Source organism: Ambystoma mexicanum, chromosome 10 (genome assembly GCF_040938575.1).
Source record: "Ambystoma mexicanum isolate Mex_15411 chromosome 10, UKY_AmexF1_1, whole genome shotgun sequence".
NCBI lineage: Eukaryota > Metazoa > Chordata > Amphibia > Caudata > Ambystomatidae > Ambystoma > Ambystoma mexicanum.
Genome location: NC_090932.1, coordinates 1541347866 through 1541369398, shown reverse-complemented (window position 1 = coordinate 1541369398; position 21533 = coordinate 1541347866). Strand labels below are relative to the sequence as shown.

Sequence of the window (21533 nt, the reverse complement as noted above, 5' to 3'; positions counted from 1 at the left end):
CTTCGTTCCCAAAAAAGAAGACGATTTGAGAACGTGCATGGACTATCGTGCATTAAACCAAGTAACCATCAAAAATCACTACCCATTGCCTTTGATCCCGGAGTTACTGGACCAGGTTAAAGAAGCCCGGATCTATAGGAAACTGGATCTGAGAGGGGCCTATCATCTGGTGCGCATCAAAGCAGGCGATGAGTGGAAGACGGCATTCCGTACTAAGTACGGCTTGTTCGAGTACCAAGTAATGCCATTCGGCCTATGCAACACCCCCGCTGTGTTCTAGTATTTTATGAACGTTGTCCTTCGAGAACTCATCGACGTCTGCGCTCTTGTATACATCGACAATATCCTGGTGTATTCAACATCTGAGCAAGAGCACATTGGGCACGTACGGGCAGTCCTGACCAAACTTCGAGAACACCATCTTTACGCCAAGCTGGAAAAGTGCTCGTTCCACGTCACGGCAGTGGAGTTCCTGGGCTTTATCCTGTCCCCCAAAGGCATACGAATGGACGCTCATAAGGTGGATGCAGTCCTCAATTGACAGCCCCCACTTCAATCAAAGGAGTCCAGAGCATGTTGGGATTTGCGATTTTCTACTGTCGATTCATCCCTGGATTCTCCCAAATCGTACACCCAATTACTTCTTTGCTCAGAAAATGCAACAAGAAGTTTAACTGGACTGAAGAAGCTGAAAGAGCATTTCAAGAACTCAAGACAAGGTTCACCACCGCCCCATTTTGCAACAACCATGTCCAGACCTTCCTTACATTGTGGAAACTGATGCGTCCTATCTGGCAATGGGGGTGGTTTTGTCCCAAAAAGACCCACTAACAGGCCAACTGCATCCGGTGGCCTTTTGGTCACAAAAATTCACACCAGCAGAGCTCAACTACGCCATCACAGATAAAGAGTTATTGGCCATTAAAGCTGCCTTCAAGGCCTGGCAACACTACCTGCAGGACAGGTCATCTCCGACCACCAGGACTCCCTCATTGAAGGCCATCCAGGAATCGCCAAAACCTTGGCCAAGATAAAAAGGAACTACTGGTGGCCAACTTGGCGTAAGGATGTAATCGAATGTGTCATCTTGTGGTATCTGTGCCCAAAATAAATCTGTCAAGCAAAGACCCGCCGGGCGCCTGCAGCCGCTGGACATTCCGCCAGCTCCATGGCACACCCTGTCACTAGATTTCATCACCGATCTTCCTCCATGTCAAGGCTACAATACCATCCCGGTGATCGTGGATCTATTTTCTAAACTGGCTAATTTCTTCCAATTCAAAGGCCTACCGACTGCATCCGGCCTCGCCAAAGTCTTCCTGGAACACAAAGTGCGCCTGCATGGGTTCCCTTCAGTTCTAACATTGGGCCGTGGGACGCAATTTGTGTCCACCTTTTGGTAGAAATGCTCCTCATTGGCACATATAGACATCTGTCTGTCCACTAGTCACCACCCTAAGACCGACGGCCAAACAGAGAACGAATCAGACTCTCGAGCAGTACCTGCGCTGCATGCTTCATCAAGGTGAAGGAGATTGGAAGGAACTTTTATGGATCGCGGAGTATGCTTATATTAATTCGCTGCATAGCAGTATGGGACAAACGCCATTTTTTACGGTGTATGGAAGACACCCACGCACTTCTGAATTAGACATCCCAACAACCCTGGAAATGCCAGCTGTCGAGAACCTGCACACAACCATCACTCGGGCCTTCTTAAAAGCTCAAGAACACCTGCAACAAGCTAAGGCACGCCAGAAAAGATGCGCGGACCAGCTTCGCTCCAAAGCCCCCGTATATCAGGTGGGAGATATGGCGTGGCTTGCCTCCAAGCATATACCAATAAAAAGAACGCAAACATTTCGCCCACGGTTCTTGGGACCATACCCAGTGGAAACCATAATTAACCCAGCAGCTGTGAAACTGACACTACCAGCCCACATGCGAATACACCCAGTATTCCATGTATCTCTCCTGAAACCAGTCAAGCCGGGTACCCGTGTAACTACCCCACCTGAGCCGATCACCATTCAGGGAGAACCGGAATACGAGGTAAAGGACATTTTGGACTAAATATGTGAGGTCTAGACTCCATTACCTAGTAGATTGGAAAGGATCAGGATCCCAGGATAGAACGTGGGTACCCAGTGAGTACATCCATGCCCCGCGCTTACTCCAGTGTTTCCATCGCGCGTTTCCCTCCAAACCAGAACCAGGTAGGAGAGGGGCCTTAGGGGGGCGGAGAGGGTGCTGTCACTACCTCATCCCCACCGAGGGTTCACGGGGCCCTAAAGACCTTATTCGGTTCCCCTCAGATTACTTGGAGCCAGTCCTGGTGCTGTTGGCATCAGAGACACATGCTGGGACGGGGTTTAAATGGGCAATGGATAAGCATGGCCGCCCCCATGAGGAATACTGGGGAACTGCATTCAGCGGTCTTGCATCCAGGGCGGGGCCCGCCCCGAAGGCACCTGGGATACCACGTGGCTATTTAAACCACGCCCGATTAGAGGCACGCGCTTCGCGTTATTCTGCTCTTGCAGCATGACGTTCACCAGGTCTTGCTCTGCATCCTGACCTTCTGGGGGCGAGAAGAGGCTAGAACCATCGCCATCCTTACCTGCTCAGCAGTATCCTTCTGCAATCGAAGTCCTTCAATGCTCGTCGACTCTCTCCTGTTTCATCACTAGAAGGTAACGAGAAAATAACGGAACATCTTGGGAACTACTTACCAGTTCGACAGGAAGACCATCACCTCCAAGACCTCTTTCGTCCCTTGGATTCCTGAGAACCATTCATCTTCAGTTCTTCTTGACCTGCAAGACAAACAATAGCACAGGTTAGCCATTTGCAAGGACGCTCTCTGCGCCGCTTGGCGTACCATCTTACCTTCTTGAACTTGGCCCCGGCTTCCATCGCAGCTTCCAGCATCTGCAAGAAGAAGGGAAAAGGTTACTTAGTGCAAACCCTGATAAAGACATTGCTTTCACCTTTAAAGACTTACCTGAGAAGGAGTTGCAGCCGGTCTGAACTCCAGCCCTCGCCAGCGCAGAAACTCGGCGGAACGGTGCCTTTAACGACACGCCCCGGTGCGGCAGGACGGAGAGCGCATCCTTATAGAAATCAAGGTGAGAGACGTCCTCTGGGGAACTGCATGGGGAACCCGGGAGGTGGGTCGCAAGGAAGGGACAGCAATTAAAATTCACCTCCTGTCTTCTAGAGCCAATCCGCAACAGCCCGAACTCCAGGAAAGGTGAGAGGTCCCGAAGAGCATCCCAGCTCATCGTGGGGTGCCCCTGTGGAAACAAGGGGAGCGTTACAAAGACTGACAAACAGGCGGCATACTTGTTGGCATGAACTTTTAGTAGTAATGATAAATGTCTGTGTAAATCATTAGTCCTGTGTCAAAAAGCCTACTTCTTCCCCTTACACTTGCAACTAAATTAAATAGGAAATCGATGTTCTTGGTCCAAATTCCAAAACAGTTCCAATTGTTAGGTGCAATATTTACCTGAGGGAATGACTCCCTTCGAAGGTCTCAATCTCTTAAGTCCAAAACAAAGTTCCATGTTCCAATGTCAACAACAGTAAAGTTCTCAGTTCAACTCAAAGGGAGTTTAAATGCAAACATCAACATTCCTTATTTTCCATAGTTGCTCCTTCACTGTGGGGATTCTGGAGGAATCCTCCCTGCTCCATGTATCTTGTAGGTCAACTACCAGAAGCAATTACTTTAGTGTTTTCCTCCACACACCGCTTGGGGAACGACGCCCTTCCTCTGGATTTCGTTTCACTTGGTTTCACACTCTACCCTGGCCTCTCAGGCTTCTTACTGCAGTTCACAACAGTTGGGGGAGGGGAGAAGGGGACGGACGGACGGACGGACGTTCAAGAGTGTTTATTGAACTTCAATGGGTTGGTTGAATGCCCATCTAAATCTAAGGATGGGAACAAGCTACGACCATCAAATAATAATAATGCAGTCCTAGGCAAGTCTCTGTCAAAATAAAAGGGCCTATACAAATAAACCTATTGCCAATTCTTACTTCTAAATACAAAATGGTGTGGGACAGTAGAGTATGCTAAAAGAAAAGTGTTCAAGAAATAAGGTCAGGATAGTTGAGCAGTTGGCTTCCCTTCCCTACGTTTTCAGCATGGGACAAGATGGCATGTTCGAGCTTCTCACAAACTCTGGCTTCTTTGCCACGAGGATACAGTTCAAAGCATAGGTATCGGGGCCTTCTGCCAAAGCGTCTTTCCCAATAAAAGTGTCTTAATGCAGAGGGCCCTTCTTAACAGACAAGCATCAAAGTTCCTTTCTTATCATGATTTTCACATTCACAAGTTCACACCTCCAGTGTTCATCATGGATCTCCCTCCTTCAGGTTCGGCCCCCTTTTTACCACAATGTTCACAATTGGTCTACCTCGATCTGGCTCAGACCATGTAATTTTACTTTCCACGTTTTCCTCTTGAAATAAAAAATAAAACCGAAGACTTTCGAATGTGCGATGGGTTTTGCTTAAACCGGCACAGGACCACTTTGATTCACTTCACACAATGTTCTTACCAATCTTCTACTTTCGATTCTGCCACTTCTTGGCTGGATACCTTATAGAGACCTTCGATTGAGCACCCACGTGGTGCCGGACCACTGTCACTGCTATTGTATCTTTCTCTGTAAATGTTCCAACATCCATCAGCAATTAAGCTTTCCTTGTGTCTTTCATCACACGCCTTTCAATCTTCGCTCTGGCGCTCTTTATACAATGTTGCTGCTTGCAACCTTGACTTTAACAGACCGGTCTTGCATCGGTCTCCCCAACTCACCGGCTCCGTTGCTCTCTATTGCGCTGCTTTGATCTTGACACCAAGGACGGTACCACGGTGGCTGCTATTCGTCCCTGATTCGGTCAGCCATGCAGGAGGGCCCTGGGTATCTCCGACATACAATACACGATTCTTCAGTCTGGTTTCCTGGCCTTCCGCTTTCTAATCTGAAGGGTTTTGCAAAGTAACGGTTTCTCGCCGTTCAAGTGCATCTCCCTCCTTGCGTACCCTTCTTGGTTTGCCGTGTTTCTTCCCTCGTTCAGCTGCAGTCAGGAAAGTACTGTTCCTTCGTGTGCTTGGCCTCGCTCGGAGTGTGCTCTCGTGCTCCGCCTTTTATCCTTGTGGGGAAGTTTAATGTAAGTCAGGTGTGAGTGATTACCAGTAATCGCCTTACCATAGTAGTGGAACATGTGAGGTACAATGCTCGGGTGAAAGTCTGTTTTCTCCCAGAGCGGGCAGTCTGTGTGAAAGTGTTTAAGGGAAGAGGGGGGGGGGGGGGTAGAGTTTCTAAATGTCCCATCGGGTAGGATGAGGTAAAGATGTTACAGGGAGGGGGATGACGTGTCTCGCCATCAGGTGTCCCACTCCCCATATACCCCTCACCCAGGTGATACTCCCGCACTGGTCCACCCCCAGGGTCTGGATCCAATGGAGATGGCCGTGCCCTGGCCACATGAGAGAGACACCCCCCCAGGGACTAGCAGGTGAGACACCGTCTGGTTTCTCACACATCGTCTCAGCATTCCATGGTTTCCAGCATTCAAGGATGCCATTGACCAATCAACAGTTATTATTGGACAAAATAGCTATCCCACACAACTCCCATCCAACTACGGCAAGATCTTCCAAGCAGGATAGAATCAGCTTTCACCTATAATGGACTACCTACTACTGCTACCACCACAACCACATAAGAACATAGCATCACAATGTGAGCAATCCACGGCCAAGGAGCAGAGTTCCTAAAGGAGAAAATAAACGTCTACCATCCAAAAAGACCACTCAGATCTAGCAGCAACATCGACTTAGAACCAAAACCATGAAACAAAAGAATATTCAGAAGATACTCATTCTCTCACCTTTCACCAAAAACCTAGAATGAACTACCAAAAAATAACATACACAACATAAGAGATCACTTTCTATTTTGAGAGAGGGAACCGATTCTTCCTAAGCTAGCATCCATAAATGGAGGGAGGGGAGGAACAATTTACGGCATATCACTATACCAAAATGAAACGTAGGCAAGTTAGGATCACACTAAGGAATGAAAATAGACGGATCAGTAGGGAAGGGTAAGAATGACATGTCAACACACCTTTAGTCGACAAAGGAAACATAAGCAGCTAAGGATCACCAACAGAGAAATGGGTAGGAAGGGAGCCGATTCCTGTAACACATTGTCAAGGATGGCACTCTGTCAAGAGTGGCACAGGGCCCCCAGGTAGGGTTTGGGTGGCTGTGCTGATGTAAGGTGACAGATAAGTACACACACAGCAGGAAACTCATCAATAAAGAAAGTAGGTAACTGTAGTTGTGAACAGAAAGGAGCAAGAAATACAAAGATACAAACAAACTGGATTCCCTCTTAGGGTGTATGCAGATATGGAAAAAGAGTGTTCCACGGACCTTTGGAAACTCCAGCCTTCTGCATGGATTACTATTACAGAGGCCCACTCTGTCTGCTCATGGCTGGGAACAACAGCTGTGGGTGTCTGTTAAACAAAAAACGCGACAAGGGAAGGGGCAGAGGTTGCCTGCCGGAAACCAACAGTCAAGCTCTGTACAAAGGATCAACATAAGACACAAGAGAGACAAGAACAGAAATAACCAGGGACAAGGAAGTCTAAGAGAAATCTAGCTGAAGGGAATGAAGGAAGAAATAGTACAATAGAAATGGGTAAACTAAAGGGGAGGACAGAGGAGACAAGGAAGAGAAGGACCGGGATCAAGAACAAGGGGTTGCAAACAAGGAAGAGAGCAAGGGAGCAGCAGCCAGGAAAGAGGGGGGCTGCAAACAAGGAAGCAGGGCTGCAGTACCAAATGGTACAAGGTACAGAAAAACTGTAGTGGATTGCAAAGGACTGTAGTAGGCTGCTAGGCAGAGAGTCCAGAGGAGCAGGACTGAGAGCTGTAGTAGGCGGCAGACGGAGAGCCGAGAGGAGTAGGGCAGCAAGGAGCAAACCCAAAGGAACAAACCCAAAGGAACAGGGCGTAAAGACAGAGACCCGAGGGTCAGGGTTGAAAGCAGAAGAGAGTACCAGGCTGTAAGGCAGGGAGCCCAGCAGAGCAGCAAGGAGCGAGCTCCGAGGAGCAGAGCAGCGAGGCAGGAAGCCCAAAAGGCTAGGGCTGTAGGCAGCAGGGTGTAGCAGGCTGCAAGGCAGGAAGCCCAGAGGAGCAGGGCTGTGAGGCAGGGAGCCCAAAAGGCTAGGGCTGTAGGCAGCAGGGTGTAGCAGGCTGCAAGGCAGGAAGCCCAGAGGAGCAGGGCTGTGAGGCAGGGTGCCCAAAAGGCTAGGGCTGTAGGTAGCAGGCTGCAAGGCAGGAAGCCCAGAAAGAGCACTGGAACAAAAGCAGGAAAATTCAGCAGCAGGAACAGCATACAAATTCGAGACAAAAGGCAAAAAGGGGATGGGAGGACTCTTGATGCAAGAGACTGAGCTCCTGCAGGCAGCTGCTTAAATACCACCCTGCCCTGTACTGCGGCAGGCTAATTGGCAGCACCTGGAGCAGCACACCTGAATACAATCTGCCTCCTCCCTCTCTGGTCCTGAGATGGTGGAAGCAGCACTGATCCCTAGGGAGTCTGGGGATTGTGGTTCCAATGCTGACGAATGGGAATGGCCAGGAATTGATAGCTGTAGCAAGGTGCATTGTGGTACACATAGTTAGTTGAGTTATATAAGAAGGCACCAAAGTCACGCAAATGGGAATTAAGTACCAAAGTGTGAATAGGGGTTGTTCCAAGAGTATAACAAATAGTCCATGATGGTTGCCAATGTGCGCGCCCATGGCGCAGGCATGACACACATACAGCACCAATACTAGGGCGGGGGACAATGCGTTCCTCAAGCTGGTACACAAACCTCCGAAATAGCTCAGATGGAAACTTGCCACCACATTACACCTATCAACTAGATGGACAAACTACAATACCAATTCCATAGGACAATCTGAAACATGTAACAAAGGAATGCAAAAACCAAGAGGCAAAAAAAAATAAACCACAAACCCCAAAACTCAACTCCCCCCACTACATCTCTCACACAAAAACCCACACAAACTCTTCTCTGCACCGCAAACCGCACGCACTTCAGCACAATGCAACAACAAACACATAATTCACACCAACAGCACATGAGGACCCACATCGATCCGATAATCGCAGCCAAGTTTAGCACATGGTGAAAAAAGAACTGAAGCTGCCAACAGGACACCACCGTTCTCACTTTCCTACTAAACCCCCAACCCTCTTTTTTTTTTTGCAGATCCGCCAGAGTGCCTGTTGAACGTCTCCGTTGGTGACGGTGTGCGGTACAAATACCTTTAACATATACAACGGCCAAAATCCTCAAAGGGTGTGACTCACTAGCCACAAATGCTTCCATTCACACACAAAGGCTAGGGCCTGCAATGCTCCTGCAAAACCAGCAGCACTACGAAATCAACTAGTGGCAGGTGTACACTATAAACATGTCAATTACCACAAAAAAACATTATTTGGGTGCAGAATTGGTTGTTTGTCAAATGTTGTCTCAGGCTCTTCTTGCCCTGGCATCGTGGAGTTAGTATGCCCTAATATATTTAACAAATGCCTATTTTGATAAAATAGTCTAAAAGCTCTCGTTTCAGCTTTCATTGAAGCAAAAGCTTCGCCCATGTCCTTTTGTGAGTTTTATTTCAATGCTGAAACGTGCAGTGTTGAAGAACTGTGCTGTGTAACCCATCTTAAAGTCCAGTATCCATGTTGTATTTCAACGTGTGCTTTGATATCCACATTAGTATGCGCTTCAGGGCCAAGGATGCCTACTTTTTCTTCACGGCTGTGGATGTTGAAAGTGGACATTTTAGCTCTGTCCCATTAAGCACCGAATTCTTCTTTTACTGAAAATAATCTACGAATAGCCTAGTTTTCTGAGACTGTTAAAGATAGTGACCCATCAGGAGACCTCTTTAGAAACATTTACACGAATTATTCACTTGAAATATTCAGTCTCGTTTTAGGAGCCTGAAGATTGCAGTTCCTCTACATTTTCTTTGCTGGATGCCATCAAGCTTTCTTTTTCAGAGCGCTCTGCCTTTGTTGCCTCTTCCACAGCATCGCTTGCTGAGCCCAGATTACATTGCATGTTGTGCACAGCTAGTCCCTTGGCAAAACACTAGGCTCCACGTTTGAAAGCCAAGGAAACATTGTTTGCCCTTGAACGGATTTCGCCATACATTGTAAAAAAAAAATGCGGTGAAAGTTTAACATTATTTAAAACCTTCAATTAGCTACTTCTTCATGTTCCATTTCTGAGAAAAGGTTTTTATGTACACTACATACCCAGCAATCGTCCGTGAAAATGTTTGTGCTTTGCACGCATATGCATTCATTTATTCATTGGTCCGATTGTGGAAAACACATCTGCTAGATGGCCCTGCCATCATGCTTCACATGTGACTCCATAGCAGGTTCCATGTAGACATCCAAGAGTGAATTCACACCTCAGACATTCACATTAACAAGATGGTTTGCACGTAATTTGTGTCCACCGACACCATACCTGGAGGTGCAACAAAATACTCTTCCACGGTGAGTCTCGCGTTCCTTAGAAGTTCCTCTGCACAGTTGCCTTCCATCACGTTATCTGCCTGAAGATACAGGCACCTGAGGGAAGACAGAGTTAGCACTGGTTACAGTTTGTTATTTGCGTTGCTTGGGTAAATTACTCACCATAGGTATTATAGTACTTCCTAGACCTCCACACCTGTGGGGATGTCAATACAACGATAAGGGCCCTAGTACCTTTTTCTGAAGCAGCCTATATTGCCTGCAAAGTATTCACAACCAGACCGCCCTCCCCGCTCTACCTGTCAAAGAAACTTACCACCTCAAGGGGTGGCCAACGAACCACCAGAAGCTGCAATATTGCCATGTTGGAAACTAAGATTTGCAAGAGGTAAAAATAAAAAAAAGCACACAGGTTTATTTTACTGCCATGCACGCTTTTTCCAACACTTTCAAAACGTTTTATCATAAACGCATTGCTCACGTAGCTGTTAATGTTCTGCAAGGGCTTTGAACTTGCATAATAGGAGCCTCCTGTCTTGCAATAGAATACCTAATCCCCCACACTAGCGTGAGATGGGGTCTGGTCCTGTCCAGCCTACACTTCAGGAATTACCAGTCAACCATACTCTTCTAAGAACATCTCCACACAAACCCATTCTTCCTCCTCCAGAGGTCTCCCTTTGTCTGCTCCCTCTATACATCACAGCTACACTCAGACCCTTACTCGTAACCCCTGGGTGCCCCCCTGCGTACAGCACACTATTGCTTCCCAGCTACATTTGCACTTTATAAACCACATATATCCATATATGAAAGAAAATATGAGCAAAGCTAAGGGAAGCCCCAAAGGCACATATGGCAAACTCTCAACTGTTAATGAATTACCTAGAGCTGAAACAAAAGAAGAACCCACTTTACAAAGCATGTAACAATATTTTCTATGTGATTAGCAAAAACTTCACTATGGAACAATTGATCATGAAAACCAAGTTTTCTTTGATCTATTCATAATAGAACAATTCAGAAAGTTAATCTCACTGAATGAACCCCTATAAAGTGGATAATTACAAGTGGAAGAAAATTAGTGGGAGAGGCTCCCTACGAGGACCGAGGGGGAGAGTTGTGGTAGATTTTGTGTCAAACTCATTTATAACTTTGCTAATTTACAGTAATACCAAATAAGAAAATGAAAACAGGGGGTTACCAAGCAGTTCTCATTAAACCAGAACACAACTTAAATTTAAGACACACTGCCAAACCAGAGGCTTATGACAAACTCTTGGGTGACCAAGGACTGGAGAAAACCAATCTGCTTTCTGGTTTTGTTACTTTCTTATGTTTGGGAAGCTTACAGTTCCACCTATAGTTCATGCCACTGTAAATAATCTAGAATAAAGAAGGCGACAAACTCTGTGGTCGCGACGTCCTTCTTGCTCCCAGCGGTATTAACATGTCAATCTCAATGATGGTAAGGCAGGTGTTGGCATCCAGTAGGCACGAACACACCATGCTCTCAAAGGAGGAGCAACAATTAACAGCAATCATATCATAGATGTGGAGGCTGGATGAAGGATGGTGGCCTCACTGCCAGACCTTTTGGGTCTATCGTTGAGCTGGATTTTGAAGTCATTTGGGAACAAGGTGTCCACGGAGGTGGAAAGGTTCCTGGAGATGCAGGTTTCAGTAAGGACACGGAAGGTGCCCGTGTTCCTGAACATGTACAATCTTCTGAGGGCCCTTCTTACACGTTTAAGTACAGACCTGCTTTTGAGGACTGCCAGAGAAGTCATTATGGACTTTCCTCATGTGTGGAGGGATACGAAGCAGGGCGAGGTGGTGCGGTCAGTGCACAGGGCACCTAGATGGAACAGATCAAGCTGCCCCTCACCCAGTTGAGAGGGGAAGAGTGATGAGGAATGAGGTGCCAGACAGTCAGCAGGAGCAGTAGGATAGGCGAGGTGACAAGCGGAAAGAGGACAGAAACCAGTAAGTCAAACACAAGAGTGTTAGGGTGGCCAGAATAGTCTTGTTTAGGTAAGGCAAGTGGTATTGTATAGCACCTTTCTGCCAAAATGTATGCCTCACTGTGTGGCTCTGTAATGAAACGGGGTGGTGGGAGGAAGTGTTAGTGACTTAGTAGGATAGGCAAGTTGCAGAAAAGCTGTGGTGTTGATGAGCCCATTATATGTGTGCTGCGTTACGAGAAGGGTTCTGATGTGTTGGGTGGGAAAGAGTGGGGGGTGGGTCTGTATGGCCATCCGGCCAGGAGGACCTAGTGTCTCTTTACGCTCGTCTTTAAAAAAAAAAAACTTTTTAAAAACATTTTTTTTAATTATTTTTTTTTTAGGGAAGCCGCATAGCTCCTACCCTACGGTCTTTCAAAATATTACTGATATTTGAACAACACAGCGGACACCGCATTGACTGGGGCAATTCTATCCCTGCAGGTGGCCTAGGACTCTTCTTTATCTAGGTATTAGGAAAGGTCATGTGTCCGAATCCTCTGAGTTCTCTCCCACTCTAGCTGATGGGCCGAGTAGCACTGTTTAAGATGTTGAGCCTTCCCAAATGTTTTTATTTCCTCTAGAAAATCCCAGTCAAGATTCCTGAAGCAGAGTTCATTAAGATTGCAAGGCGCTTGCAATTTAGATTGGTCTGGGAGGGTGGCATTGGCCTCCTGAATATCCGTTAATATTATTGGGCCTCCCAAATGTCAATTGCTAAGGAGTATCGCCTGGTGACCGATCCCTCCCGCACATGGGTCTCGAGAGTTCTTGGTTCATGAAGGGTGATCCCCTCAGACGTTATACAGTGTTGGTCCTAGCAACTATTGACTTTGCAACAGATTGTCCGCTCACATCGAGCAGTCACCGATGTTCTGGGCTGGTAGGGAATAGAATCTTTGAAAGCCCCCTTATAGGCAGTAGGGATCTCCCCGAGCTTCAGAAACTAACCTTTGCCGGCAGGTGGGCAAGTAAACTTATTTGTGTGCTGGAGGACATGCTTTTTGAGGGTCATTTGCTGCCGTTCGAGCGGCTACAATGGTATTCATTGTCAACCTATGACCCATTCCTGGGTGTACGATTCAAGCATGCTACGCCTGGACAGTTCCGGGGTAGATACAACCTCCCTTTACAGTCTCTGCTGGAGGCGAATATCATTAAAGAGCTGATCCCTAAGGCTGCAACCTTAATGTTGTATCAAGCTATTCTTATCTTACGTCCCATTCCCTTTTGTCACTCAAGCAGAAATGGGATAATGATATTGGCCCACTAGAGTCGGAAAACTGGCAGGAGGCTTTGATGTCGTCAAGTGAGAGCAATCCCTGCTCGGCTCAGATTAGTTCAACTGAAACGCCTTCATCGGGTTTGATATGCCCGCAACATCCTCTTCAAATGTGCCATGCTGCGTCTCCAGAGTGCTTGTGTTGTCAGGCAAGTTCTGCCATCTTGTATGGCAGTCCCGATGATCCAGGCTTTCTGGTGTGCTATTTTCAATCGCTTATCAATGGTGCTGGACCAGGAGCTGACATTGGACCCAAAACTCTGTTGGGTATTTGGGGCTCGCTATTAGAAACTTCTCTTGCCTCCTATACTGTCTAAATGGGAACAAGACATGGACAACAGTATGATGATGGAGGAACGGATATGTAGCTCCCGAGGCTGCCCCCAGAAATTCAGGAAACTATGGGACAAATGGGATTCCAACGGTTTGGAGGTGTTTGTAGCCATGCTAGCCGATATTTCGTTTAGCCGTTTATGACTGCATAGGATGAGAGCTTGTTTTAGTTTTACATTTCTCGGATGGTGGTCTTGGTTTCTCGAAAATATATTTCGCCTGCAGTCCTTTTTTAGTGTTGTGTTCATATTGTATCATTCATTCACAAAACAACGAATATAGGGGGAGGGGGACAGTGAGAGGGACCATTAAGCTCAATGGACATTTAATTCTTTTCTGAAGCATTTTATCCTAGGTTTGATGCTTTTTTGATGAAAAGATCATGGTGCATCAATAGGTGGCTTGTTTAATATTTTGGGAATTTGTCCTTGAACTATGGACATTCCCAGGCATCCATTCTTCTCCAGCCCTCTCAACTCCCTACCTTCTACAGTCAGTGACTATGGGAGGCCTTTTACCATTCATTTGATACCACATTGAGAAAGGTATTGGGGTACTGATTGAGGCAAATGCTTCTATGAGGTTGGCCATCATGATTTGGTGAGGCAGGTGCTAGATTACCTAGCATGAGTTGTGAGGTTGGCTATAACGACTTGGTGAAGCAGGTAGTTGGTTTTTAAGGTGGCTATGATTTCTTGGAGAAGGTTGATCAGTCTTAGTCTTGATTGGAGGTAGAGGCAATGACAATGATTTCAGCTTTTTCATTAATGACCTTAGTGTGTTGTATATAGTGACAATAATATAGCAATGGTTCTTTATTACACATTTTCATAATTAAAAGATGTATTTTTTACATGAAAGTGTAATAAGCATTCATTGAGTGTTTATTATTGAGTGAGAAGTACTTTAACCTAAAGAACGAGGCATCTATCTAAATGCATTGTGTATTGATGTGTTATATACGGTACATGTCTTAATACACATATGGAGGATTACTGGATGGTGTGAGCAGTGGCCGGTCAATACAAATATATGTGACATTGGTAGACCTCTCCTGTGCTGATGAAGGAGTAGCAGCCACACACTGCAGGGGGTCGATTGCCTCCTCATTACTGATGCGATGACGACCACAGCATGACTGCTCCTCCCGGAGTGCCCACCGTTCTTTCAAGTCCCATTTAGGCAGACAATGTATTCCGTTCAGGGGTTCCTCATTGAACTGGGAGCCCTTCTCCCCGAGAGGGGTGTCCCTCCCAGTGATGTCCCACTTGCCCAGACCCCTAGGGAAGGTCTTGCGGAGCGGGCTCACCTCTCTAGCCTCGTGGGGAGGAGGGACAAATTTTCCAGATTCGTCACAGTCCCTCCACACTTTGATGGATTTAATGCCCGGGGTGGCCAGTTCAGTTCAAAATGGCCCATGACCAGATGCCAACCCAGATATTTTGGTCCTGCAGTAAAGATTTGAGAGCAGTGACCACAGTAATGTTTGTCAAGCTTGTTGATTTCAGGCAGAGACAAATCATGGGGGGGGAAGGCCCATCCATGGCAGCGCTTCTCTCTGAGTGTCCAAAAAGGCACTGATTTATGTCATTCCTGTCCCACAAAGACATTCCCATTTGTGTGACATGCCCACCTGTGTGCCCGGCCTTGCCACGCCAAACCATGCACCTTCATGGTGTGGCCAGTGTCTGCATGAAAAGTACATGGATTGGGACGAGATGTAGAATACAAATCTAATCTTGTTTCTCAGGCTGGCAAGCAGCAATGGGGGTCGGTCTCGGTCTCTCTCGGTCTCTCTCTCTCTCTCTCTCAGTCTCTCTCTCCTTCTCCCAGAGTGGACTTTTTATTTGTCCACAGAAGAAGAGAAGACTTTATCAGGCACTGGTATGTGCTCGCACTGGAGGTGAGAAGTTTGCTCATATTCGTGTCTGAGCTGTAGGCGGGATGCTGGCTTTACAGGACGCTTACAAGGGAGTCAGGCCCTGCAAAGGGAAGCTCCATTTGGATAAGAGCTGGGCGGTTGTGTTGACACGTGTAAACCAAAATAAATGCATGCAGGTAACTTTTACTTTGGGCAATCAGTGTTTCAGCTGCCTGCTGAGTATCCAAGAAGTTTTTGGGAAATCAGGTTGCTGACAAATGACTCCTTGGCTTGAGATAACTGGCGGCTATTAACCTTATCTTTAGCTCCCTTATAATGTATGCCCCCCCCCCCCCCCCGGGGTGGCTCCGACTGCTTTCTGCTCTAAGAAAAGGAGGCGGGGGGGGCAGGGGGGCATACATTATAATGGAGATAAAGATAGTGTTAATAGCCACTCTAATCAAGGTGCCGCCCTGTCATGAATGCATGACCCCAGCAAGGGTCCCAGGCAAACTGTTTACGTATGTAATGAAATGCGGCCAAGTGGGCCATATCTCATTCCAAAAGTAAAGAGTCTTGGCGGGCCGCATTTCACGGGATGGAGGGCCGCATGTTGGGCACCCATGAGGTAGGCCATTATCAGCCATTTGGCTATACCCTTAAATTGGGCCACAATTAAGCTATTCAGTTGTGAAACAAACTCTGGCATAATATTAGAGGGGGGGCGATAAATCAGTAGAAAGTTCATCGTGGAGGAGGCATCCGTTCTGACTTTAAAACAGAATCTCACAACCACTTGGGTCTTGAATATCAACCTCCCAAAAATCTAAGGCTTTCTTAAATATAATTGCTACTCCCCTCTCCCCCTTGATTTTCCCTATTGACACATAGAATGGCATAATCTTTGGGGGTAGCAAGTGCCAGCAGCCTCATGCATCCACGTCTCAGTCATGGCACAATATCTAGGTCCCGATCAGCTATCTAGTCAGCTATTTCAACCGCCTGTTTGACCATTGATGTAGTGTTTAGTAACAGCACTCAAAGTTTCCTAAAATCACCCATCTGTGTAACATTAGCAGGATTGTCATAGTCTAGAAGCCGATTTTCAATGTTCATAGTCATGGGTGCATCAGTGATCATCATAAAGGTTTAGTGTGGTGAAGTGCGTGCGGATGGCTGGGCAAGAAATGGTTGTGTGGGTTTTCGGGTGAATTAGGTATGCAGAGATTTGAAAATGGGTTAGTGGGTTGTATGTTCTGGTTCTAACAGATCTTATTCTAATTAAGTAGCATTCCCGTGGGTACGTTTAGTAGCTGGTTACATTTCTTGGCCATTTAATCGATGGGTTAGATGACAGCGCATTCCTGGTTGTGTTGTATGGATCTTAGGCTGGTGGGGCCGGTTACGTCTAGTCTCCCCCCCCCTTCTGGCGTTGTGCTGTGGGTTGGCTGCCCCCTGTTCCCTCGCTGTCTATATTAGCAGTGGTCTGCTGGGCTTGAGCGGGATTTAGGCCAGGGTAGGTCTTCGGTCATTAATGTCGTCTTGTTATGGCTAACTCTGTAGTATGATACATGTAGAATATCTTCCTTAGATTCTGTTTCTAGTTGATAGATTATTGGGGTCCGGGATCGGGGTCTTCACCCATTGTTGATGCCAGGTATGTGTGTACCCCTGTGGGCGTTCTTCTAATTATGTGAACAGCCACAATTTGAGAAGTTTCCTGAATAGTAGGTGGTTTCTTGTGTTGTGTATATTCTACGGTAAGTCGTACCACATTTTTGGCACGAGGCGAGAGAAAGAGGATCCTCCAAATTTTCTCTTGTTGTAGGGTTTTGGTTCCAGGCGAATGTCGTTGCTTGTTCTGAGCGTTCTTGTTGGGTGATGTAGGTGTTATTCGTCTCTCAGGAATTCTGCACCTTGATTCTGGATTGATCTCTGCGTGTGATGCACATTGATTTGAATTTGATTTGTTTTATTGGTAGTCAATGTAGTGTTTTTAGCACAGGAGTGGTGTGTTCTCTTCAGGAAAGTTCAAGGAGCAGTCTGGCTGCAGCATTTTGTATGCATTGAAGTTTTTTTAGAAGTCGTTCAGGCATACTCGGGTATAGGCTTTTGGCGTAATCTACTCTGGACATGATGAGATCGATGATGGTTAGTGTTTTGTTGGCAAATGATAGGAACGGTAGGATCCTTTTTGCCGCTCGCAGTAGAAAGAAGCGTTTACTTGTGGCTCTAGGGTAAGTTTGTTGTTCAGGGGGATGTAGTGGTCGTCTCCTCAGTTTTTTGTGATGACCATTATTTCTGTTTTGCCTGGGTTGAGTTTGAGGTAGTTAAGAGTTCATCCACTTGAATACATCTAGAAGGCAGTTCTCAAGTATTGTGTTTTTTTCTTGAGGGTCTTGTATTTTGAATACTATTTGTGTATCGTCAGTGAAGTTGTAGCATGTGAGGCCGTGTCTTTTGATTATTTTGATCAGCAGAGAAAGGTGGATGTTGAACAAGACCGGGGAGAAGGATGATCCTTGTGGTACGCCGCATGTTTATTCTCTTGTGTTGGATTTGAAAGGTTTCATCCATATGGCTTCTGTTCTGTTTGTTAGAAAGAATTTGATCCACAGTAGGGCAGGGTCTGTTATTCCCAATCCTTTTAGTCTTGCGATGGGGATGTTGTGGTTAACTGTGTCGAATGCCGCCGAGAGGTCTAGATGTATCAAGGGCGTACTGTTGTCGGAGTCTGCATTTGCTTTTAGGTCATCCCATATTGAGAGGAGGGCTGATTCCGTTCCTCTCATTGGTCTGAAACCAACTTGTGCCTGGTCTAGTAGGCAGTGCTCTTCTATGAATTCTTGGGTTGTTTTGTATATGTACGTTTCCTTTATGTTGAACTGAAACTAGGTCGAACTAACTTACTAGGTACAATAAAGATATAACAAAGAGGGAGTGATAGAGAGATCAAATATTGCTTTCTCTCCTCCTCTCCCCTGCTGAACTCCTGGCTGTAATTGAAACTTCACTGGTTGCATGGCCACCCTCGGATCTTGAGCCCAGGTCCCTTGCCCCGCCAGTTGCACACCGCACTGCCTCCCTGGCAACCCCCGCACTTGTGGACTGTTTCTGTATCCCTACAGCCCACTACCTGCACTTGACAACTGATGTCTGCACTCACCCTTGCACTTGCCACCAGCTGGCTGCACCTTCGACTTATGGCTTCCATTTATTCCACTGTTGATCTCATGTACTGCACTGACCCTCCCCCCAGCACTTTTCCCCTTTCCCCTACTCCTGCACGATCTCAATGTCACCTGGCCTACTAAAATCGTTGTCCTGGACTTCCCTCTGTTCCCCCTGCCTTACCTCGCCACATCTTGAAACACTTGTGTATATAGGCACGTTATAAATGCTATATCATAGGATGTTACTAAAAACGTGCTGCAATTGATATGTAATTCATCCTATAACCCAATCATCAGTCAAGGCTCACACATATGGAACAAGGCGAATGCTCTACAAATATGTGAAGTGATGTTATTCACCTGTTTTCAAGCACAGAGTCCATTGGTTCAACTCCCTCAGTGTTGACTTCATGAAGCAGATCGGCAAACTGGATGGCCTTTGCCAGACGTTCAACACCCTCCCGATTTCGAAAATCAACCAATGCTAGACGCTCCAAGTGTTCGATGAGCTGGACAGTTACCTGCGAGATCTGGAGGCAAAAGCAAAAATTACTGGGAGCTCCAGCATATTACTACACTCACGCAGGAGGTTGTGAATTACATTCACAGGTGGGTTTCTGCCTGCCTCCACCATCTTGAAACCTGTGCATGCCTCAGTGGCCATCAGAACCCCCCTCTAACATCTCAGCACAGACTGCTTTACTAAGCTTATTTGTGCATTTTATTTTACGTAAAGATTATTATTATAATAATTGTTTAATAACATGCTTAATACCGAAGAAGTTTCTAAGCACAACCCGGGATTCGAACCCATGTATCTTTGCATCATCTTGCTTTCAAGATGAGCGCATTGCCACTGAGCTATACTACCTGTGGATGGTGGAAGCTGGTTTGATTTTGCATTGCTCGGTCTGCCTGCAATGGCTGATTAGCGGGTGAATAGGTCAAACAGGGGAGGAAATAGATAAAAGAATGAGGTAGGTGATAAGAGGATGGTGTATAGTGCACAGTCTTAAGTGTGGGATGAAAGTGTCAAAATGTAGCTGTTGGGTGAATTTTTATCTCCATATGCATGTATGCCCTTTGAATGGCATGAATTGCATACATGCAAAGAAGTGACATCAAGAAATCTGGCATTCTCTTTTGCACAGCCATGGCAAATGGACAGTCCGGGGGGCACTATTTTTGTTTAAAACACCTTTTGTTTTGCATAGGAGACAAAATAAGAACAAACACACACAATATAAACACATCATACCATAACATGATCGAAAGACACTACGGTACAAAAACAATAGACCAGGAGGATTACGATCAAAAGAAAAGCCATCCAGAAACAAAGCAAATAATTTCACTTTGAAAAGGCTGAGTTCCTCCTCCCTAGCCTCTCCCCTTCCCCATATCTTGTCCCATTTCCCAGGGAAGCCCCTTGCATTATACACTCTTTTCTCTCTTATGCAGGGCCATACAACAATCCATTTCAGCGACCCATTTTGCCAGCCGCTGGCGTTCCACTGCCCCCCACATTGCCGCAACAGTTCGTTTCATCAGTACGGCAGCCGTAGACCCAAACATCTTCTCATACCTGGTGAGGGCAGTTTCTCCCCACAATCCCTCCCCCCTCCCAAGAGCAGTAGCCACGGGTCCCCAGGAATCACCAATCCTGAATCAGAGTGGATCTTATCCAGACATTTCCAGACAAAAGCTGCAAATCTGTTGGCATTCTCAAAGAATATGAAAAAAGGTAGCCTCCACCCCCCTGCATCGAAGGCACTCAGCATGTTCCGCCCGACCCAATTTAAATAAAGCAGTGCGAGAGTAGGAAACCCTGTGTAGTATCTTAAGTTGTATTAGCCTTATGCGAGTAGAGGTCCCCATTTCCCTAGTGGACAGCAAAGCCTCCACCCATTCCTCGACTTCCAGCAGGCCCAGATCCCTTTCCCACTGTGTCTTGAGACTGACCAATTCCTTTGTGGCAAAGGCAGTGAGGACCTGGTAAAGGGTGGAAATAACGTGTTTATGCGCTCTGGGAGGAGATTCGCCTCTAGCAGGGAGTAGGTCGGCACATCCTGGAGGGACTGAAACTGGGGTGACAGAGCATGTGACAAGAGCAAATAATGGTATATTTCGGTCTCTGGCAGGCCAAACCTGCTGCACAACTCATGAAATGCACCCCCCTCTCTCACCACATCTGCTATACGCCACACCTTACACCTCATACAGACACCCAGTCTATCAATCTTGCCTAATTCCGAGATGTGGGCATTCTCCCATAGGGGCTGAGCAATGGTAGCCCTGCCTCCCCACACCTGCATGGTGTGCTGCATCATGGGCCGGAGCGGCCGATTCCTTTGACCCCTATAAAGAATAGGAGGAGGGAGGAGGGAGGAGGGAGGAGAGGAGGAGGGAGGCCCGTCATCCATCCACGTTAAACCCCAACATGTGGCAGTGACGCATCCCCGTGCAACCAATCATTTACAACCGCCAATTGGCCGGGCCAGTTGCGCAAGTTAGCTAGCCCGATAACCCCCTCCCACACAGAGCGCTGCAATGTGGCCAGGGCAATACAGGGTTTAGATCGTGTATTATGGGTATCTATGTAACGGTGCGCTAAGGTCCTCCCATAAATTATAAGCTGTGAATATTAATAAGGAATGGGAACTATGTATATTGCGTGAGTGTGGGCTGCGATACAGGTAGAAAAGGTGGGTTATCCCAACCCACCTGGTTCAAGTAATACATTTGGTTACTCTCCTCCTCCGTGCTCAACACCCCCTTAAAATAGTTGGACTGTATAGTAGTATGGCGGAATTAGTTCTTTACGAACAGGGCATTGTTTTATTTGTGTGGAAGGTTGCCCAGAGCAATTGCCAGTGGTTTAGATTAATTCGAAACCTTCCACCCATCACTTTTGTGGTCAGTTTGTTTCTCCTTGTGAGAGAGGGTATGCCCAGACGTGGGTCCCTTGCTCGCTGCGCCACAGGGAACTAGGCTGCACCTCACTGAGGAGGTCCAACAAGGCCGAAACATGTCTGGGGTTGCTTGGTTTTCTCGGCAGAGGGGACCTGGCCTAGCAGTTCGGGCTGGGCTGCTACCTTTGGTGGCGGCAGCTGCTGACTGATTTGCACACGGCTGGCCCCCTTTTGCAATGGCGCAGACGGGCTAAAAAACGGTGGTGTGGAAGGTTGCCCAGAGCAATTGCCAGTGGTTTAGATTCATTCGAAACCTTCCACCCATCACTTTTGTGGTCAGTCGGGTTATCCCAACCCACCTGGTTCAA

General features: G+C 46.8%; 1 protein-coding gene across 1 annotated transcript in view; it reads right to left on the bottom strand.

Annotated features, from left to right (window-relative positions):
- Positions 1–21533, bottom strand: part of GATC (glutamyl-tRNA amidotransferase subunit C) — a 129896-nt gene that overhangs the window by 12356 nt on the left and 96007 nt on the right. Inside the window, exons 3-4 of the mRNA XM_069619766.1 lie at positions 18614–18783; positions 9594–9697 (exon numbers count right to left, since the gene is read on the bottom strand). Of these exons, the coding sequence (XP_069475867.1) occupies positions 9594–9697; positions 18614–18783 (274 nt within the window). The remainder of the gene's footprint in view (positions 1–9593; positions 9698–18613; positions 18784–21533) is intronic.